This window comes from Cuculus canorus, chromosome 1, assembly GCF_017976375.1.
Source record: "Cuculus canorus isolate bCucCan1 chromosome 1, bCucCan1.pri, whole genome shotgun sequence".
Lineage (NCBI taxonomy): Eukaryota > Metazoa > Chordata > Aves > Cuculiformes > Cuculidae > Cuculus > Cuculus canorus.
This window is the reverse complement of record NC_071401.1, coordinates 1456770-1479573: the sequence shown is the minus strand read 5'-3', so window position 1 is coordinate 1479573 and position 22804 is coordinate 1456770. Positions and strand designations below refer to the sequence as shown.

The window sequence follows — 22804 nt, the reverse complement described above, 5'->3', positions numbered from 1 at the left end:
TTCCATGACTTCAACTTTCCCAACTCTTGCGTTGTCTGCGCTCACCTGAGAAGATCCGTTCTCCGTCCGGAGTTCCGGAGCACATTCCCAAAACTCAACGCCATATCCGAAGCGAAGCGATCCTTCTCTTTTCCTCTTGGATTCTCCATCCCAGCAAAATCAAGGATGGTCGTGACTTTTCCGGCTGAGCCCACGGCTTCTCCTGCCATCCAAGAGCACCTCTTGGAATGCTCTCCGGGGAAGTTTGACGGAAAAAAAAGCGGACAATAAACCATTCGAGGTCTTTAGGAGAAAGAGGTGAGGAATTATCTGCCGGATAAATCGTCCCCGGAGCCCAACTCGGAGAAGGAAACCACCTGGAGCGGTTCGGAACGACGCTTCGCCTTTTCTGCTTAACGAATGGATGGAAGAAAAAAAAGGGAATATATCTACGGAGATATTCCGGCTGGAAATGATTGGAGATAAAACATCGGAGAAAGAAAGCGGCGGTGATGAATATTCAACCGGAGGCGATCCCGGTGCTCCCGGGACCGTATCCGCCTTCGGTAACCGCGTTCCGTCGAGAGTCTTTGTGAATTTATGGCCTCATTTCCATCGCTGCCGGAGAATGAATTGATGGGAGACGGGAATGTCATCCATACGTTTTATTTACATATCCTCGGGACAGAATAACGAGGACGCTCCGTATGTATTTTTAATTGAGTTCCGATGGTTTTCTTCCATGGGAAAAAAAAAGGTTGTGCCGATGGTTTTCGCGGCTCCGGAGGATTCTTCAACCGCTTTAGGTGGGCAACAGTGAAACTGGAAGAAGATACCGGAGATTCCGGGGGGAAAAAACATGGAAAAACTCTTGGAAACGGCGTTTTCCGACTGTGGTGGGAAGTGGGAGCAGCTCCGGAGCTTAACGAGGGTCAGAAAGTGCGGAACAAATGCTGAGGTTGTTCAGAGAAGTGGTGGTTATCCCATCCCTGGAGGGGTTGAAGGCCACCTTGGATGGAGCTCGGAGCAAGCGGATCCGGTGGGAGGTGTCTCTGTCCATGGAATTGGGTGGGCTTTGAGATCCCTTCCAATCCAACCCATTCCATGATTCCAAGGGCTGATCCACACTCCAGAGGGGTTTGGAACCGGATGGGCTTTGAGATCCCTTCCAACCCAACTCATCCCATCATTCCAAGGGCTGATGGACACTCCGGAGGGGTTTGGAACCGGATGGGCTTGGAGATCCCTTCCAATCCAACCCATCCCATGATTCCAAGGGCTGATGGACACTCCAGAGGGGTTTGGATCCGGATGGGCTTTGAGATCCCTTCCAACCCAACCCATCCCATGATTCCAAGTGCTGATGGACACTCCGGAGGGGTTTGGAACCGGATGGGCTTTGAGATCCCTTCCAATCCAACTCATCCCATGATTCCAAGGGCTGATGGACACTCCAGAGGGGTTTGGAACCGGATGGGCTTTGAGATCCCTTCCAATCCAACTCATTCCATGATTCCAAGAGAATCATCTCAGAGACATTTTTGCCTCAGTTGTCCCTGATAACTGCTCTGAGTTTATCCCAGTCTTCAGCTCCGGAAGGTGATCCGGGTGGAAGGAAAGTTGGATGTCTCCGACTCTTGGAAGCGCTTCTTCCTTCCGAGACGGAGATGGAGGGATGCGAACATCCCAAGGGAAGAGCATTTCCCAGTGCCGTCTCAGCTTTGGAGCTGAAGGGCTTCATCTCCTCCATCCCTGTGGAAGAAGGGATGTGTGGATAATGGTGGAATTCCGGTGGAATCGCCAAAGAATTTCCTTCTTTGGGATGAAGAAGCTCCTAATGGAGCTCATTGGAAAGCCGGAATGGTGGTGGCGGCTTTCCCTCTGGATTCAAACCACGCTCCGGGTCCTCCTTTCATCCATGCCTCTTCCCACGATCCGGCATCTCCCACGCTTCTCTCCATTCCCGATTCCCTCAGATCCAACCGAGAAGATTCCTCCTTTTGGGGATGGAGCTTCCAAGCTCCTCCGGAGCCGCATCCACCCTGGGAGAAGAATCTCTCCGGATATTGGAGGGATTCCCGCTCCGGGCTTTGCAATCCTGGGAAGCTCAATAAAAGTTGACATTCCTGCTCCCAAAAAAACCCCTCTGATCCCACCTTTTTTTCCTTCTCCCGCAGTTCCAGGAGGAGCAACGACGGAGAGAAGCGGAGGAACGCCGGAGGTTTCCGTTGGAGCAACGGCTGAAGGAGCACATCATCGGGCAGGAGAGCGCCATCGCCACGGTGGGAGCAGGTAGGACTTCTCATCCGCTCCGTATTCCCACGTTTTCTTCTTCCGATGTTGGAAGGAGATGGAACCGTTGGAGCGAGTCCAGAGGAGGTCATAGAGGAGAACTTCCCGTAGGAGGACACTCTGGGAGAGTTGGGATTGCTCAGCCTGGAGAAGAGAAGGTTCCATGGAGACCTTCGAGCAGCTTCCAGTGGGGAAAAAGGATTCCAGGGAAGCTCAGGAGAAACTTTTCCGAGGACCTGGAATGATAGGACAGAAGGGAATGGCTTTAAATGGAAAGGAGGAAGATTCCAAAGAACCAATTAGGAAGAAATTCTCCACCGTGAGGATGGAAAGGCCTTGGAATGGGTTCTCCAGAGCGGTGGTGGCTCCTCCATCCCTGGAGAGGTTGAAGGCCACGTTGGATGGAGCTCGGAGCAACCGGATCCAGCGGGAGGTGTCCCTGTCCATGGATCTGGATGGGCTTTGAGGTCCTTTCCCACGTAAACCATTCCCTGATTCCAAAGGTGGAACCCCGTGACGGTGGGGTTGGGACTGGATGGTCTTGAAGGTCTCTTTCGACCCAAACCATTCCATGATTCTATGAACCCAGGAGTAAAGGGAACGTTCCCATCAAGCGCCATCCGGAAGCGGATCACACAGGTTGGTGGGGAGAAGGTCCAGAGGAGGCCACGGAGATGACGTGAGGGCTGGAGAACCTCCTGGAGGACAGGCTGAAGGGGTTGGGGGTGTTGAACCTGGAGAAGAGAAGGTTCCATGGAGACCTCAGAGCAGCTTCCAGGAGGGAAAGGGGCTCCAGGGAAGCTGCGGAGGAGCTCTGGATCAGGGAGGGCAGAGGTGGGATGAGGAGAACAGTTTGGAGCTGTTGGAGAAGGTCCAGAGGAGGCCACGGAGATGACGGGAGGGCTGGAGGACCTCCTGGAGGACAGGCTGAAGGGGTTGGGGTTGTTGAACCTGGAGAAGAGAAGGTTCCATGGAGACCTCAGAGCAGCTTCCAGGAGGGAAAGGGGCTCCGGGGAAGCTGTGGAGGAGCTCTGGATCAGGGAGGGAAGAGATGGGATGAGGAGAACAGTTTGGAGCTGTTGGAGCGAGGCCGGAGGAGGCCACGGAGATGACGTGAGGGGTGGAGGACCTCCTGGAGGAGATCCGAGTTGGGGTTGTTGAACCTGGAGAAGGTTCCATGGAGACCTCAGAGCAGCTTCCAGGAGGGAAAGGGGCTCCGGGGAAGCTATGGAGGAGCTCTGGATCAGGGAGGGAAGAGATGGGATGAGGGGAACGGTTTGGAGCGGTTGGAGAAGGGCCAGAGGAGGCCACGGAGAAGGTTCCATGGAGACCTCAGAGCAGCTTCCAGGAGGGAAAGGGGCTCCGGGGAAGCTATGGAGGAGCTCTGGATCAGGGAGGGAAGAGATGGGATGAGGGGAACGGTTTGGAGCGGTTGGAGAAGGGCCAGAGGAGGCCACGGAGAAGGTTCCATGGAGACCTCAGAGCAGCTTCCAGGAGGGAAAGGGGCTCCAAGGAAGCTGTGGAGGAGCTCTGGATCAGAGAGGGAAGAGATGGGATGAGGAGAACAGTTTGGAGCTGTTGGAGAAGGTCCAGAGGAGGCCATGGAGAAGGTTCCATGGAGACCTCAGAGCAGCTTCCAGGAGGGAAAGGAGCTCCGGGGAAGCTGTGGAGGAGCTCTGGATCAGGGAGGGAAGAGATGGGATGAGGAGAACAGTTTGGAGCTGTTGGAGAAGGTCCAGAGGAGGCCACGGAGATGACGGGAGGGGTGGAGAACCTCCCGTAGAAGGTCCGAGTTGGGGTTGTTGAACCTGGAGAAGGTTCCATGGAGACCTCAGAGCAGCTTCCAGGAGGGAAAGGAGCTCCAGGGAAGCTATGGAGGAGCTCTGGATCAGAGGGGGAAGAGATGGGATGAGGAGAACAGTTTGGAGCTGTTGGAGAAGGTCCAGAGGAGGCCACGGAGAAGGTTCCATGGAGACCTTAGAGCAGCTTCCAGGAGGGAATGGAGCTCCAGGGAAGCTGCGGAGGAGCTCTGGATCAGGGAGGGCAGAGATGGGATGAGGAGAACAGTTTGGAGCTGTTGGAGAAGGTCCAGAGGAGGCCACGGAGATGACGGGAGGGGTGGAGAACCTCCCGGAGGAGATCCGAGTTGGGGTTTGTTGAACCTGGAGAAGACTTTCCACCGTTTAGAAACCAAATGAAATCAACCCCGGGGTTGGAACGGAAGGATCCGAAGGTGAGAGAGGACCACCGAGTGCGGAAAGAAAAGAAGGGAATGGTTTTTATCCGAGCGGGAGGTGGAGCCGAGGGAAAAGCAGAGCACCACATGGCCCCAACGGAAAGCGCTGTAACTTCGTTACGGTAATGAGTTCGGAGACGGAGACGGATGGAAGGGTGTTGGGCATCCGCGGAGCAGAGCCGGGAGGATCTCAGCCCGTACGGCTTAGAGAAGGAAATCAGGGAATCCTTCAGGTTGGAGAAGACCTCTCAGCTCATCCATCCAACCTTCAGCCCAACCCCATCGGGACAACCAAACGCTGTCTCCGAGTGCTCCGTCCACACGGGGGTTTGGAGCCCTCCAGGGATGGGGATCCACCACTGCCCTGAGGAGCCTCTGCCGGGGCTTCTCCACTCTTTCCATGAAGGAATCTTTCCCAATATCCCACCTAAACCCTTCCTGGTGCAACTTGAGGCCGTTTCCTCCCATCCCATCCCTTCTTCCATGGGAGAAGACATCAAAACCCACTTCACCACAACCTCCTTTCCGGGAGCTGCGGAGAGCGATGAGGTCTTCCCTCAACCTCATCATCTCCAGATCAAACCTCTCCATGTCCCTCAACACCTTCTCTGGTTCTCCACCCCTTTCCTCAGCTCCATTCCCTTCTCCGGATGTTCTCCAACCCCCTCGAGGTCCTTCTTGGAGTGAGGAACCCAACGCTGACCCCCAGGATTGGAGGTTTGGCCCCAGAGCTCTGGTGTCTCCCATTCTCCATCCACTCCGTGTCCTGGAAAACCTCCAGGAATGAGGACAGGGAGCTCCTGGTTTTTTTTGTGGGAGCTGCCGGAGCCTCAGCGCAGCCTCCGGAAGCTCTGGAGATGTTTCATTTCCCGCTGGAGGTTCAAACTCCATCAGGAATTCAAGGTTCCACCAAGCTGGGTTGGGTTCCACCTCTCCATCCAAAGCCTGGAAACCTTTGGATCCTCTCAGAGAATCATGGAATGGATTAGATTGGAAGGGACCTTAAAGATGATCCAACCCTTTGCCGTGGGCGGGGACGCTTCCCGCTGGATCAGGGGCTCCGAGCTCCATCCGATGTGGCCTTCAACCCCTCCAGGGATGGAGCGGCCACCGCCGCTCGGGACAACCGCAGTCTCAGCGCTCTCCCAGGAGAACATTTCTCCCTAAGCTCTCGCCTCGATTTCCCCTCTTGAAGCTCCAAACCGTTCCCCTCATCCCATCTCTTCCCTCCTTGATCCAAAGCCCCTCCGTAGCTTCTCCGGAACCCCTTTCCCTCCTGGAATCTCCTCTGAGGTCTCCACGGATCCTTCTTTTCTCCCCAACGCCCCCAACCCTTTCAGCCCATCCTCCAAGAGGTTCTCCATCCCTCCCATCATCTCCGTGGCCTCCAAACTCCATCCCTTTCCTTTCTCTTGAGAATTCCATCATTCCCGCTGGATCAGGGGCTCCGAGCTCCATCCAAGGTGGCCTTCAACCCCTCCAGGGATGGAGCGGCCACCACCGCTTTGGACAACCGCAGTCTCACCGCTCTCCCAGAAGAACATTTCTCCCTAAGCTCTCGCCTCAATGTCCCCTCTTGAAGCTCCAAACCGTTCCCCTCATCCCATCTCCTCCCTCCCTGATCCAAAGCCCCTCCGTAGCTTCCCCGGAACCCCTTTTCCCTCTTGGAATCTCCTCTGAGGTCTCCACGGATCCTTCTTTTCTCCCCAACGCCCCCAACCCTTTCAACCCATCCTCCAAGAGGTTCTCCATCCTTCCCATCATCTCCGTGGCCTTCAAACTCCATCCCTTTCCTTTCTCTCGAGAATTCCATCATTCCCGCTGGATCAGGGGCTCCGAGCTCCATCCGATGTGGCCTTCAACCCCTCCAGGGATGGAGCGGCCACCACCGCTTTGGACAACCGCAGTCTCACCGCTCTCCCAGGAGAACATTCCTCCCTAAGCTCTCGCCTCGATTTCCCCTCTTGAAGCTCCAAACCGTTCCCCTCATCCCATCTCCTCCCTCCTTGATCCAAAGCCCCTCCGTAGCTTCCCCGGAACCCCTTTCCCTCTTGGAATCTCCTCTGAGGTCTCCACGGATCCTTCTTTTCTCCCCAACGCCCCCAACCCTTTCAGCCCATCCTCCAAGAGGTTCTCCATCCCTCCCATCATCTCCGTGGCCTTCAAACTCCATCCCTTTCCTTTCTCTTGAGAATTCCATCATTCCCGCTGGATCAGGACCTCCGAGCTCCATCCGATGTGTCCTTCAACCCCTCCAGGGATGGAGCGGCCACCACCGCTCGGGACAACCGCAGTCTCAGCGCTCTCCCAGGAGAACATTTCTCCCTAAGCTCTCGCCTCGATTTCCCCTCTTGAAGCTCCAAACCGTTCCCCTCATCCCATCTCTTCCCTCCCTGATCCAAAACCCCTCCGTAGCTTCCCCGGAACCCCTTTCCCTCCTGGAATCTCCTCTAAGGTCTCCACGGATCCTTCTTTTCTCCCCAACGCCCCCAACCCTTTCAGCCCATCCTCCAAGAGGTTCTCCATCCTTCCCATCATCTCCGTGGCCTCCAAACTCCATCCCTTTCCTTTCTCTTGAGAATTCCATCATTCCCGCTGGATCAGGGGCTCCGAGCTCCATCCTTCATCCCGATTTCATCCTTTGGGATGGAACTGCTGAGAGGGAGAAACCCAAACTGAGAGCGAAACTCAACACCACCAAAACCTCCCCCTATGGTTTTCCGGTTAACAAAGAAGAGCCGAGTGCGATCCGATGGCCCCGGAAAGAACCGGCTTCGCCCCTACGGATAACGGCTGTGCCGGAGGGCAGCGGCTCCGGCTAATTGGGAAGCGGTGATTAATGGGTACCGCCTGGTCCTGACACAGGTGGTGTTTCGGAGGGGGGTTTTTTATGGAGCTTATTGAATTATCGGGAACGCGCTCCATTCCCACCTCCCCCTCCCTCTCCGCAGCCTCGGGATATCGGAGCGCGGTCAGAGCTTCCATCCCCCTCCCTTTCAGCCCTTTTTTTCCCTTCCCATTCCTTTTGGTTACGGGGAATTTTCGGAGTCGCCACTCCTTCGTCTCAGTTTACTTTGGGTTCTTTCGACAATTCCGGATGTTTTTTTTCCCAACCGCTTTCGGAGCTCCGGGTGTTTCCACCCTCGCCTTTTCCAACTCGTTTTTACATCCCGAGCTTTCTCCGAGCACGGATGATCTCCTTAATTTATAACCTCAGCCTTAATTGGATAATCCGATTAAATCCGCCGCTCGCCGCTTGATCCCAAAAGAGCCTCTCCGGAGGGGCTCAGCCGGCGCTACAAAGGGAATGTGCGCTCGGAAGCAGCGGGAGGGGGAATGAGGGGTTGTACCGAGGTTGCGGCTCCCGGGAATTCCGCACGGAGCCCACCACAAGCACGGGAGAAACCCTTTCTCCGTCGTTCCCGTGGGATATATCCGAGCTCCGCTGCTCGCCTCAGTTTACCCCGAAAAGAGCGGATGTGGGTGACCCATCCGAGCGTTTCCCAAGGTTCCTTCCGGCTGTTTCAGGGGGGAAAGGTGGGATACAACTGGAATTGTCCTCTCTTAAAAGGCGTAGAATTATGGGATGAGTTGGGTTGGAAGGGACCTTTGAGATCAGCCAATTCCAACCTCACCGCCGTGGGATGGGACGCATCCCATCGGATCAGGGGGATCCAAGGCCCATCCAACGTGGCCTTCAACACCTCCAGGGATGGAACAGCCACAACTCCCTCTGGATAACCTCTTCCAGGCCCTCATGGGGAAGGAATTCCTCTTTAGGTCCAGTCTAAATCTTCTCCTCTCCGGTTTCTTCCCATTCCCGCTCATCCCATCCCCACAAGCGTTGGTGAACATTCCCTTCTCAGCTTTCCTGGAGTCCCTTCAGGTCCCGGAAGGTCTCCTCGGAGCCTTCTCCAGGTTGAAGAACCCCAACTCTCTCAACGCTGTCCTCCTACGGGAGGTTCTCCGGTGGCTCCATCAGCTTTGGAGCCACTTCTGGACCCCTTCCAACAGCTCCATCTCCTTCTTAACGTTGAGGAATTCCAGCAGTGGTCCCGATCCTCCGGATGAGGTCTCTCCAGAGCGGAGCAGAAGGGTTGGAATCCCCTCCGTCCCTTCTGGATGCGTTTCTTCCGATGCAGCTCAGGACACGGTTGGGTTTTGGGCTCTGAGCTGACGTTGTGGAGCTTCTCATGGACCACCACCACCACCACCACAAAGTCCTTCTCCTCAGGGGTTGTTCTCCATCGCATCATCCCCTCCAAATCCTGGATTGAAAGCAGGGAATTGTCCCAACCCGGACGTAGGACCTTCCGCTTGGCCTCGTTGAACCTCCTGAGGTTCTCCAGCCCCACTTCTCCGGCCTCTCCGGGTCCCTCCGGATGACATCCCATCCTTCCAGGACACCCCTCAGGTTGGTGTCATCTACAAACTCGCTGAGGTCACCGTCCAGGGGAGAGATGGACGGTGCCACCAGGAAAGGAGCAGCTCAAAGGCTTCCGGGACAATTCCATCGATGCTTTGGATTCCGGTTGGATCTCCTTTAACCTTCTCCGTAGGATATCCAGAGGCTCCAAAGGTGGAGGAGCGCATGTTCTTCGGGGCTTGATGGAACATCTCTTCTCTCGGAGAGCTTTTTGGTGTCCTTTGAAGGAGGTTCTGATCCCGTGATCGGAGCGGGAAAAGCCTTGAGGAGAAGAACTTGGAATGCTGAGGGAGGAGAAGCTCAACGGGAGCCACAACAGCCCGGAAGGCCAAGGAGATCCCGGAGCAGAGGGCGAGGAAGGACATTCCACCCCTCTGGGGAGACCCCACCCGGAATCCGGTGTCCACTTGGTGAGTCCTCAGCACAGGAAGGACACGGAGCTGTTGGAGCGAGGCCGGAGGAGACCATGGAGATGATCCAAGGGCTGGAGAACCTCCTGGAGGAGGACACGCTGGGAGAGATGGGGTTGTGGAACCTGGAGAAGAGAAGGCTCCATGGAGACCTCAGAGCAGCTTCCGGGAGGGAACGGCGCTCCAGGGAAGCTGCGGAGGAGCTGTGGATCAGGAAGAGCAGAGATGGGATGAGGGGAACGGTTTGGAGCTGCGAGAGGGGAGATGGAGGGGAGATCTTAGGGAAGAAATGTCCTCCTGGGAGGGTTTGGAGGCTCTGGAATGGGTTGTCCAGAGCGGTGGGGGCTGCTCCATCCCTGGAGGGGTTGAAGGCCACGTTGGATGAGGCTCGGAGCAACCGGATCCGGTGGGAGGGGTCCCTGTCCATGGATCTGGATGGCTTTGAGGTCCTTTCCCACCCAAACCATTCCATGATTCCAAGGGCCAAATAAGACACAACGGGGTCGGATCTGGAGGGGCTTTGAGGTCCGTTCCCACCCAAACCATTCCATGATTCCAAGGGCCAAATAAGACACAACGGGGTTGGATCTGGAGAGGCTTTGAGATCCCTTCCAACCCAACCCATCCCATGATTCCAAGGGCTGATCCACACTCCAGAGGGGTTTGGAACCGGATGGGCTTTGAGATCCCTTCCAACCCAACCCATCCCATGATTCCAAGGGCTGATGGACACTCCAGAGGGGTTTGGAACCGGATGGGCTTTGAGATCCCTTCCAATCCAAACCATCCCATGATTCCAAGGGCTGATGGACACTCCGGAGGGGTTTGGAACCGAATGGGCTTTGAGATCCCTTCCGACCCAACCCATCCCATGATTCCAAGGGCTGATGGACACTCCAGAGGGGTTTGGAACCGGATGGGCTTTGAGATCCCTTCCAATCCAACCCATCCCATGATTCCAAGGGCTGATCCACACTCCAGAGGGGTTTGGAACCGGATGGGCTTTGAGATCCCTTCCAATCCAACCCATCCCATGATTCCAAGGGCTGATCCACACTCCAGAGGGGTTTGGAACCGGATGGGCTTTGAGATCTCTTCCAACCCAACCCATCCCATGATTCCAAGGGCTGATGGACACACCAGAGGGCTTTGAGATCCCTTCCAACCTTAATTCCAAGGGCTCATCCAAGCAACTTAGGATTCTGTTTGGACCTGGAAGATCTCTTCCCAATGGTGATCCTTTCCTTCTCCCCCATCCCGGAGCTCCCGGCGGTGGAGCTGAAGGAGCAGTTCCACCTGGAGGAGCCGTTCCACCACCATCTTTGGGTCCCGGATACCGAGCTTGGAATAAGACGACCGAATGCCATGGTGGATACGGACCCTGTGACCTCACCTCATCCCGTACGGTCGGAAAAGCAAACGGCTCCGAAGGAATTGCTTTGATAAACGGACGTTTATTACGGGTCCACAAATTGGCTGAAACCCATTTTGATGGCATCAACCGCCGATAACCGCCGGAATATTGATTTGTTGTAAAGTCGTAGAGTGGATTTATCCCTTCAATCGCCTCCGAAGGGCCTCTCCGAGACAACGGCGACGTTACGGATGTGCCAAATAAAGTCAGAGCCCTTAACAGCCGCTTCGGAAATCGCTCCGGAGAAGAAGGGCCAAATGTCCTCATTATAAACCTCTTCTCTTTGTCCGAAAATCTTCATGGAATTTTGGGGGGGCAAAAAAAATGCATCCGAATGGCTTTGAGGTCGCATTTTTTGGTCGTTCCTGAAGTTACGGAGGGATGGGAAGAGGTTTTCCAAGAGGAAAGAGAGGTGGTGGTGGTGGGGTGGGTGTAGAAGCCAAGGAGAGGAGCGGTTCCGTTCCTCCTTCCGACTGACTCTGTCCTTGGATGGTGTCATCGTTCTTTGGGATGAAGCCAACTGGGTTTGGACAACGGGGAAGAGGTCCTGGATCTGAAGTGGATGGCGGCTCCCGTGCGTCAGAGAAGGATATTCCAACCATCCTCTCCGGGACAACCAGTTTCCGGCCTCCGTTCTCCGGGATAACCAGGATAATCCAGGTTTTCTGAGCATCTTTCTCCAAGAGAACCAGATTTTCCAATCCCACCTCTCCAGGACAAACAGTTTCCGACGTCCCCTCTCCAGGACAACCAGGATGGTCCAAGTTTTCCAACCCCACCTCTCCAGGACAACCAGATTTTCCAATCCCCCATCTCCAGGACAACCAGGATGCTCCAAATTTTCCCTCCCCTTCTCCGGGACAACCAGGATATTCCAGGTTTTCCAAACCCCTTTCTCCAGGACAACCAGGTTTTCCAATCCCACCTCTCCAGGACAATCAGTTTCCGGCCTCCCCTTCTCCGGGACAACCAGGATGTTCCAAGTTTTCCAACCCCACCTCTCCAGGACAACCAGTTTCCGACCTCCCCTTCTCCGGGACAACCAGGATGCTCCAAGTTTTCCCTCTCCTCTCTGGGACAACCAGGATATTCCAGGTTTTCTGAACCCCTTTCTCCAAGACAACCAGATTTTCCAATTCCACCTCTCCAGGACAATCAGTTTCTGACCTCCCGTCTCCGGAACACCCAGGATGTTCCAAGTTTTCCAACCCCACCTCTCCAGGACAATCAGTTTCCGACCTCCCCTTCTCCAGGACAACCAGGATGCTCCAGGTTTTCCGAACCCCTTTCTCCAAGACAACCAGATTTTCCAATCCCACCTCTCCAAGACAATCAGTTTCCGACCTCCCCTCTCCAGGACAACCAGGATGGTCCAAGTTTTCCAACCCCACCTCTCCAGGACAACCAGTTTCCAACCTCCCCTCTCCGGGACAACCAGGATATTCCAGGTTTTCTGAACCCCTTTCTCCAGGACAACCAGGTTTTCCAATCCCACCTCTCCAGGACAACCAGTTTCCGACCTCCCTTCTCCGGGACAACCAGGATGCTCCAAGTTTTCCAACCCCACCTCTCCAGGACAATCAGTTTCCAACCTCCCCTTCTCCGGGACAACCAGGATATTCCAGGTTTTCCGAACCCCTTTCTCCAGGACAACCAGTTTCCAACCTCCCCTTCTCCGGGATAACCAGGATATTCCAGGTTTTCTGACCCCCTTTCTCCAGGACAACCAGATTTTCCAACCCCACCTCTCCAGGACAATCAGTTTCCGACCTCCCCTCTCCGGGACAACCAGGATGATCCAGGTTTTCCAAACCCCTTTCTCCAAGACAACCAGATTTTCCAATCCCCCATCTTCAGGACAACCAGGATGCTCCAGGTTTTCCCTCTCCTCTCCGGGACAACCAGGATGTTCCAGGTTTTCTGACCCCCTTTCTCCAGGACAACCGGATTTTCCAACCCCACCTCTCCAGGACAACCAGTTTCCGACCTCCCCTCTCCGGGACAACCAGGATGCTCCAGGTTTTCCAACCCCACCTCTCCAGGACAGTCAGTTTCCGACCTCCCCTTCTCCGGGACAACCAGGATGCTCCAGGTTTTCCGAACCCTTTTCTCCAGGACAATCAGTTTCCAACCTCCCCTCTCCGGGACAACCAGGATATTCCAGGTTTTCTGAACCCCTTTCTCCAGGACAACCAGATTTTCCAATCCCCCATCTCCAGGACAACCAGGATGCTCCAAATTTTCCCTCCCCTTCTCCGGGACAACCAGGATGTTCCAGGTTTTCTGAGCCCCTTTCTCCAAGAGAACCAGATTTTCCAACCCCACCTCTCCAGGACAATCAGTTTCTGACCTCCCCTCTCCGGAACAACCAGGATATTCCAAGTTTTCCAACCCCACCCCTCCAGGACAACCAGATTTTCCAATCCCCCATCTTCAGGACAACCAGGATGCTCCAAGTTTTCCAACCCCACCTCTCCAGGACAACCAGTTTCTGACCTCCCCTCTCCGGGACAACCAGGATGTTCCAGGTTTTCCAACCCCACCTCTCCAGGACAACCAGGATGCTCCAAATTTTCCCTCCCCTTCTCCGGGACAACCAGGATGCTCCATGTTTTCCCAACCCCTTTCTCTTTGCTCCTCAGCGGCCGTTCCTCCTCCATCCAACAGATCCGTATCTTCCCACCGGGATCTCCCGCTGAACCGCAAACCCCTTTACGGCCGATTTTTATGGAGCGTTTTATATCCCCGGAGCTTCTCAGGCTGAGCCGAGCGCTTCTCCATAAAATCTGAGATCCGACTGCGGAGGCGGCACTTAACCTCACCGCCTTCGGACCGTTGACCGCGTTGACCCCATCCAATGGTCACTCCATGCCCCGGAGCGAAGGTTTATTACCGTCATTATCCGAGCGGAGAAAGACGGTGGAATTATCGGCTCTGGGGTTCTTCCCCATCAATTTTGTCAACGGTTCTGACCTCAAATGTTCGCCGCGACGGAAAAGAGTCGGAGCGGCGCTGGGAAGGGGACGTGGGACGACACACGCCGGGATGGAGAACAGCTTCAAGTGGCACCTGAGGAAGTTTCCATAGGATATTAGGGAATATTCACGGGAGAAGTGGACTTGGGGGAACCTCTTGAGATCCTCCAGGTCCTCTTCCAACCCCGGTGATCCTCAATGTCCCTTCCAACCCCGATGGTCCTCGAGGTCCTCTTCCAACCCCGATGATCCTCGAGGTCCTCTTCCAACCCCGATGATCCTCGAGGTCCCCTTCCAACCCCGATGATCCTCGAGGTCCTCTTCCAACCCCGATGATCCTCGAGGTCCCCTTCCAACCCCGATGATCCTCGAGGTCCCCTTCCAACCCCGATGATCCTCGAGGTCCTCTTCCAACCCCGATGATCCTCGAGGTCCCCTTCCAACCCCGATGATCCTCGAGGTCCTCTTCCAACCCCGATGATCCTCGAGGTCCTCTTCCAACCCCGATGATCCTCGAGGTCCTCTTCCAACCCCGATGATCCTCAATGTCCCTTCCAACCCCTATGGTCCTCGAGGTCCTCTTCCAACCCCGATGATCCTCGAGGTCCTCTTCCAACCCCGATGATCCTTGAGGTCCCCTTCCAACCCCGATGATCCTCGAGGTCCTCTTCCAACCCCGATGATCCTCGAGGTCCTCTTCCAACCCCAATGATCCTCGAGGTCCCCTTCCAACCCCGATGATCCTCGAGGTCCTCTTCCAACCCCGATGATCCTCGAGGTCCCCTTCCAACCCCGATGATCCTCGAGGTCCTCTTCCAACCCCGATGATCCTCGAGGTCCTCTTCCAACCCCGATGATCCTCGAGGTCCTCTTCCAACCCCGATGATCCTCGAGGTCCCCTTCCAACCCCGATGATCCTCGAGGTCCTCTTCCAACCCCGATGATCCTCGAGGTCCTCTTCCAACCCCGATGATCCTCAGAATCCCCTTCCAACCCCGATGATCCTCGAGGTCCCTTCCAACCCCGATGATCCTTGAGGTCCCCTTCCAACCCCGATGATCCTCGAGGTCCTCTTCCAACCCCGATGATCCTCGAGGTCCTCTTCCAACCCCGATGATCCTCAGAATCCCCTTCCAACCCCGATGATCCTCGAGGTCCTCTTCCAACCCCGATGATCCTCGAGGTCCCCTTCCAACCCCGATGATCCTCGAGGTCCCCTTCCAACCCCGATGATCCTCGAGGTCCCCTTCCAACCCTGATGATCCTCGAGGTCCCCTTCCAAACCCGATGATCCTCGAGGTCCTCTTCCAACCCCGATGATCCTCGAGGTCCTCTTCCAACCCCGATGATCCTCGAGGTCCTCTTCCAACCCCGATGATCCTCGAGGTCCTCTTCCAACCCCGATGATCCTCGAGGTCCCCTTCCAACCCCGATGATCCTCGAGGTCCCCTTCCAACCCCGATGATCCTCGAGGTCCTCTTCCAACCCCGATGATCCTCGAGGTCCCCTTCCAACCCCGATGATCCTCGAGGTCCCCTTCCAACCCCGATGATCCTTGAGGTCCCCTTCCAAACCCCCTCCAGACCCAACCCCCCTCGTGTCTTATTTGTCTCTTGGAATCATGGAATGGTTTGGGTGGGAAAGAACCTCAAAGCCCCTCCAGATCCAACCCCGTTGTGTCTTATTTGGCCCTTGGAATCCTGGAATGGTTTGGGTGGGAAAGGACCTCAAAGCCCCTCCAGATCCAACCCCGTTGTGTCTTATTTGGCCCTTGGAATCATGGAATGGTTTGGGTGGGAAAGGACCTCAAAGCCCCTCCAGATCCAACCCCGTTGTGTCTTATTTGGCCCTTGGAATCCTGGAATGGTTTGGGTGGGAAAGGACCTCAAAGCCCCTCCAGATCCAACCCCGTTGTGTCTTATTTGGCCCTTGGAATCATGGAATGGTTTGGGTGGGAAAGGACCTCAAAGCCCCTCCAGATCCAACCCCGTTGTGTCTTATTTGGCCCTTGGAATCCTGGAATGGTTTGGGTGGGAAAGGACCTCAAAGCCCCTCCAGATCCAACCCCGTTGTGTCTTATTTGGCCCTTGGAATCATGGAATGGTTTGGGTGGGAAAGGACCTCAAAGCCCCTCCAGATCCAACCCCGTTGTGTCTTATTTGGCCCTTGGAATCATGGAATGGTTTCCACCTGAAACAGCCGGACGGAACCTTGGGAGACGCTGGGATGGGTCACCCACATCCGCTCTTTTCGGGGTAAACTGAGGCAAGCAGCAGAGCTCGGATATATCCCACGGGAACGACGGAGAAAGGGTTTCTCCCATGCTTGTGGTGGGCTCCGTGCGGAATCTCTCCGACAATTCCCTCCCCATCATTGAGAAGAACATCGCCCCCAACCCATCCGCAGCCTTGAGGAACACCACTTTGGACCTCCGATTGGAACCAACTCCCTTTTCCCCCCTTTATTTTTAAGGTCCCTTTTCCAACTCCAATTAATTCCATGAGTTTTCACATTCCGAACGCCTTCCTTAGGATTCCAATCCCGAGCTTTTTTCATCCACCCATGGAGAACCACCACTCCCTGGACCTCTTCCCACTCGGTTCTCCGCAACGCGGCCGTCGGTACTTCTCCATCCTCATCCCCTCCTCCTCCTCCTCCTTCTTTTTCTCTCTCCGTCGTCGTCTCCGTGGCAACGCTGAGTGCACATCCTGGAAAACTCGCTCCGAAATCAGCTCCGGGCGGCTTTCCAAATCCATGCAAACTTGATTAGATATCTCAGGAGGCTTCGGTTGAGTTGATCCGATTAACGACCGTTAATGGCAACGAAGAGCCGGAGTGGAAAGAACGGAAAAACGATGAAATCCAAACGTATCCTCAGCCATAATTCCACCTCTTTTCTTTTCCTTCTTCTCCTTTTGTGTTGTTTTTCCACCCTTTTTCCGACGCCGGAAGCCATTCGGAGGAAGGAGAATGGGTGGTACGACGAAGAGCATCCGCTGGTCTTCCTCTTCTTGGGATCGTCGGGAATAGGTAAAGGATGGGACGGTGGGAAAAGAGATTTGGGGATGGAAAAGGGCTTCGCGGATCCGTTAAAAGCGGTTGGAAAAGTTATTCTCCTTCCAAACGGACACTGTGGGCTTCGTGGTGTGGGATGAGCGCCACCACATTCCAAGTGGATCATCTCCGGGCCAAGAGTTGGAGGCCGAGTGTGGAGAACGGTGGGATCTTAAGGGGGGATTTGGGTCGGAAGGGACCTCAAAGCCATCGGATTCCATCCATGGGTGGTGGTGGTCAACGGTTGGGATCCCGGAATGGGGTGGATTGGGAAGGGAATCAAAGCCAAACGTGATCCAACGCATCCATACGTGGATCAGAGCGTGGAGAGCCTTCCTGAGGCCTCCATCCATGGATCCAGCCTGGATCCCTCTGCAGATCCTCCTGAATCCATGGATCCAGCCTGGATCCCTCTGCAGATCCTCCTGCCCTCCATCCATGGATCCAGCCTGGATCCCTCTGCAGATCCTCCTGCCCTCCATCCATGGATCCAGCCTGGATCCCTCTGCAGATCCTCCTGCCCTCCATCCATGGATCCAGCCTGGATCCCTCTGTAGATCCTCCTGCCCTCCATCCATGGATCCAGCCCGGATCCCTCTGCAGATCCTCCTGCCCTCCATCCATGGATCCAGCTTGGATCCCTCTGCAGATCCTCCTGCCCTCCATCCATGGATCCAGCCTGGATCCCTCTGTAGATCCTCCTGCCCTCCATCCATGGATCCAGCTTGGATCCCTCTGCAGATCCTCCTGCCCTCCATCCATGGATCCAGCTTGGATCCCTCTGCAGATCCTCCTGCCCTCCATCCATGGATCCAGCCTGGATCCCTCTGCAGATCCTCCTGCCCTCCATCCATGGATCCAGCCTGGATCCCTCTGCAGATCCTCCTGCCCTCCATCCATGGATCCAGCCCGGATCCCTCTGCAGATCCTCCTGCCCTCCATCCATGGATCCAGCCTGGATCCCTCTGCAGATCCTCCTGCCCTCCATCCATGGATCCAGCCTGGATCCCTCTGCAGATCCTCCTGCCCTCCATCCATGGATCCAGCCTGGATCCCTCTGCAGATCCTCCTGCCCTCCATCCATGGATCCAGCCTGGATCCCTCTGTAGATCCTCCTGCCCTCCATCCATGGATCCAGCCTGGATCCCTCTGTAGATCCTCCTGCCCTCCATCCATGGATCCAGCCTGGATCCCTCTGTAGATCCTCCTGCCCTCCATCCATGGATCCAGCCTGGATCCCTCTGCAGATCCTCCTGCCCTCCATCCATGGATCCAGCCTGGATCCCTCTGCTGATCCTCCTGCCCTCCATCCATGGATCCAGCCTGGATCCCTCTGTAGATCCTCCTGCCCTCCATCCATGGATCCAGCCTGGATCCCTCTGCAGATCCTCCTGCCCTCCATCCATGGATCCAGCCCGGATCCCTCTGCAGATCCTCCTGCCCTCCATCCATGGATCCAGCCTGGATCCCTCTGCTGATCCTCCTGCCCTCCATCCATGGATCCAGCCTGGATCCCTCTTTTAGACCCTTCCTGCCCTCCATCCATGGATCCAGGTTGTCCCAATCCCTCTTTTAGACCCTTCCTGCCCTCCATCCATGGATCCAGGTCGTCCCAATCCCTCTTCAGACCCTTCCTGCCCTCCATCCATGGATCCAGGTCGTCCCAATCCCTCTTCAGACCCTTCCTGCCCTCCATCCATGGATCCACGTTGTCCCAATCCCTCTTTAGACCCTTCCTGCCCTCCATCCATGGATCCAGGTTCTCCCAATCCCTCTTTAGACCCTTCCTGCCCTCCATCCATGGATCCAGGTTGTCCCAATCCCTCTTTAGACCCTTCCTGCCCTCCATCCATGGATCCACGTTGTCCCAATCCCTCTTCAGACCCTTCCTGCCCTCCATCCATGGATCCAGGTTCTCCCAATCCCTCTTCAGACCCTTCCTGCCCTCCATCCATGGATCCACGTTGTCCCAATCCCTCTTTAGACCCTTCCTGCCCTCCATCCATGGATCCAGGTTCTCCAGATCCCTCTTCAGACCCTTCCTGCCCTCCATCCATGGATCCAGGTTGTCCCAATCCCTCTTTTAGACCCTTCCTGCCCTCCATCCATGGATCCAGGTTGTCCCAATCCCTCTTTTAGACCCTTCCTGCCCTCCATCCATGGATCCAGGTTGTCCCAATCCCTCTTTTAGACCCTTCCTGCCCTCCATCCATGGATCCAGGTTGTCCCAATCCCTCTTTTAGACCCTTCCTGCCCTCCATCCATGGATCCAGGTTGTCCCAATCCCTCTTTAGACCCTTCCTGCCCTCCATCCATGGATCCACGTTGTCCCAATCCCTCTTTAGACCCTTCCTGCCCTCCATCCATGGATCCAGGTTGTCCCAATCCCTCTTTTAGACCCTTCCTGCCCTCCATCCATGGATCCACGTTGTCCCAATCCCTCTTTTAGACCCTTCCTGCCCTCCATCCATGGATCCACGTTGTCCCAATCCCTCTTTAGACCCTTCCTGCCCTCCATCCATGGATCCACGTTGTCCCAATCCCTCTTTTAGACCCTTCCTGCCCTCCATCCATGGATCCAGGTTGTCCCAATCCCTCTTTAGACCCTTCCTGCCCTCCATCCATGGATCCAGGTTGTCCCAATCCCTCTTTTAGACCCTTCCTGCCCTCCATCCATGGATCCAGGTTGTCCCAATCCCTCTTTTAGACCCTTCCTGCCCTCCATCCATGGATCCAGGTTGTCTCAATCCCTCTTCAGACCCTTCCTGCCCTCCATCCATGGATCCACGTTGTCCCAATCCCTCTTCAGACCCTTCCTGCCCTCCATCCATGGATCCAGGTTGTCCCAATCCCTCTTTCCGGAGCTGTTGAGGACGTTCATCCCTTCTGGGATGGTTCTTCTCCGTTCCCTATTGCTCCGAAGCCGGAAATGTTCCGGATCGTCGGAGTTGAGGGACAGAATCACCTCCAGGGATGGAGTTGAACCATTCCGTTAACGGAAGTCTTCTCTCTTTCCCTTCGGAACAGGGAAGACGGAATTGGCCAAGCAGACGGCCAAGTACATCCATAAGGACATCCAGAAGGTAACGTTCCTTCTTCGGCTCCGATGGGCGCCGGTGGTTTCTTGGTGGGATGAGGACCTTCGGGTCAGGGCGGGAGCGTTGTGGTGTCCTCCATCGGCTCAGGGAAAAGACGTGGAATGAGGCTGAGGGCATCAGGAGAAGCGTGAAAGGAAACCCATGAGGGGTTCTGGTTCCGTTAGCGGAGAAATACGGAATCTTTCAGGTTGGAGAAGACCTCCGAGCTCGGTCCAACCAACCCCATCGTGACAACCAAACGCTGTCTCCGAGTGCTCCGTCCACACGGGGTTTGGAGCCCTCCAGGGATGGGGATCCACCACTGCCCTGAGGAGCCTCTCCCGGGGCTTCTCCACCCTTTCCATGAAGGAATCTTTCCCAATATCCCACCTAAACCCTTCCTGGTGCAACTTGAGAACGTTTCCTCTCCTCCCATCCCTTCTTCCATGGGAGAAGACATCAAAACCCACTTCACCACAACCTCCTTTCCGGGAGCTGCGGAGAGCGATGAGGTCTCCCCTCAACCTCATCATCTCCAGACCAAACCGCTCCGTGTCCCTCAACACCTTCCCTGGTTCTCCACCCCTTTCCTCAGCTCCGTTCCCTTCTCCAGATGTTCTCCAACCCCCTCGAGGTCTTCTCTTCTCTTCTCTTCTCTTCTCTTCTCTTCTCTTCTCTTCTCTTCTCTTCTCTTCTCTTCTCTTCTCTTCTCTTCTCTTCTCTTCTCTTCTCTTCTCTTCTCTTCTCTCCTCTTCTCTCCTCTTCTCTTCTCTTCTCTTCTCTTCTCTTCTCTTCTCTTCTCTTCTCTTCTCTTCTCTTCTCTTCTCTTCTCTTCTCTTCTCTTCTCTTCCCTTCTTTTCTCTCCTCTTCTCTCCTCTTCTCTCCTCTTCTCTTCTCTCCTCTTCTCTTCTCTTCTCTTCTCTTCTCTTCTCTTCTCTTCTCTTCTCTTCTCTTCTCTTCTCTTCTCTTCTCTTCTCTCCTCTTCTCTTCTCTTCTCTTCTCTTCTCTTCTCTTCTCTTCTCTTCTCTTCTCTTCTCTTCTCTTCCCTTCTTTTCTCTCCTCTTCTCTCCTCTTCTCTCCTCTTCTCTTCTCTTCTCTTCTCTTCTCTTCTCTTCTCTCCTCTTCTCTCCTCTTCTCTCCTCTTCTCTTCTCTTCTCTCCTCTTCTCTCCTCTTCTCTTCTCTTCTCTTCTCTTCTCTTCTCTTCTCTTCTCTTCTCTTCTCTTCTCTTCTCTTCTCTTCTCTTCTCTTCTCTTCTCTTCTCTCCTCTTCTCTTCTCTCCTCTTCTCTCCTCTCCTCTCCTCTCCTCTCCTCTCCTCTCCTCTCCTCTCCTCTTCTCTTCTCTTCTCTTCTCTTCTCTTCTCTTCTCTTCTCTTCTCTTCTCTTCTCTTCTCTTCTCTCCTCTCCTCTCCTCTCCTCTCCTCTCCTCTCCTCTTCGGGTTGGAAGGGACCTCAAAGCCACCCAATTCCACGGACAGGGACACCTCCCACCGGATCCGGTTGCTCCGAACCCCATCCAACGTGGCCTTCAACCCCTCCAGGGATGGAGCGGCCACCACCGCTCTGGAGAACCTCTTCCAGAGCCTCTCCACCCTCTGAGGAGAACATTTCTCCCTAAGATCTCCCCTCAATGTCCCCTCTTGAAGCTCCAAACCGTTCCCCTCATCCCATCTCCACGATCCAAAGCCCCTCCGCAGCTTCCCCGGAGCCCCTTTCCCTCCTGGAATCTTCTCTAAAGTCTCCATAGATCCTTCTCCAGGTTGAACAACCCCAACTCTCCCAGTTTGTCCTCCAGGACCTTCTCCATCCCTCATATCATCTCCATAACCCTTCATGGAATACCATTTTGGGGATGGATTTGGCCCCTCGGATCCCCGGGAAGCCCAATCCCGAGTGTCCGTTGGTGCGGACGCCCCCGAGGTCATTCCATCAAACATCCTGGTTGGTCCTTCTTTCTCTTGTAGGGTTTCATCCGGTTGGACATGTCGGAATTCCAGGAGCGACACGAGGTGGGTCACGGAGCTCTCTCTGCTTCCGGAGGTTCTGAGGTTAACGACCAATCCCACCAATGTCCTCGGTTTGTGGTCGTTGGACCTCATCCGGAGTGGTCCTCAGCATCTCCTGCTTGGGTCTTATTTGGCCCTTGGAATCCTGGAATGGTTTGGGTGGGAAGGGACCTCAAAGCCCCTCCAGATCCAACCCCGTTGTGTCTTATTTGGCCCTTGGAATCATGGAATGGTTTGGGTGGGAAAGGACCTCGAAGCCCCTCCAGATCCAACCCCGTTGTGTCTTGGAATCATGGAATGGTTTGGGTTGGAAAGGACCTCAAAGCCCCTCCAGATCCAACCCCGTTGTGTCTTATTTGGCCCTTGGAGTCATGGAATGGTTTGGGTGGGAAAGGACCTCGAAGCCCCTCCAGATCCAACCCCATTGTGTCTTGGAATCATGGAATGGTTTGGGTTGGAAGGGACCTCGAAGCCCCTCCAGATCCAACCCCGTTGTGTCTTATTTGGCCCTTGGAATCATGGAATGGTTTGGGTGGGAGAGGACCTCAAAGCCCCTCCAGATCCAACCCCATTGTGTCTTATTTGGCCCTTGGAATCCTGGAATGGTTTGGGTGGGAAAGGACCTCAAAGCCCCTCCAGATCCAACCCCGTTGTGTCTTGGTTGGCCTTTGGAATCATGGAATGGTTTGGGTTGGAAGGAACCTCAAGGTCTCTTTGGGAACCTTTGGAACCTTTGAGGTCCCTTCCAACCCAACCCATTCCATGATTCCAAGACACGAGGGGGGTTGGATCTGGATGGACTTCGAGGTCCCTTCCAACCCAACCCATTCCATGATTCTAAGCCGGAGTTGTCCCCTTTTGCCCACCGGTTCTCCTCCTCCACCTTCTTCTGCTTAAAGCTCTTGGTGAGATGGTCCTTCAACAGCCTCCGGGCCAC

The 22804-nt window shown here is 55.1% G+C and overlaps 1 protein-coding gene across 5 annotated transcripts in view; it reads left to right on the top strand.

Annotated features, from left to right (window-relative positions):
- CLPB (ClpB family mitochondrial disaggregase) overlaps positions 1 to 22804 on the top strand; it is an 80478-nt gene that overhangs the window by 48982 nt on the left and 8692 nt on the right. For 4 of the 5 annotated variants that reach the window (XM_054056712.1, XM_054056743.1, XM_054056721.1 and 1 more), the window contains 4 exons: positions 2157 to 2271; positions 16685 to 16762; positions 19814 to 19869; positions 21826 to 21870. In XM_054056712.1, the coding sequence (XP_053912687.1) occupies positions 2157 to 2271; positions 16685 to 16762; positions 19814 to 19869; positions 21826 to 21870 (294 nt within the window). The remainder of the gene's footprint in view (positions 1 to 2156; positions 2272 to 16684; positions 16763 to 19813; positions 19870 to 21825; positions 21871 to 22804) is intronic. The other variant, XM_054056729.1, reaches the window with a different exon arrangement.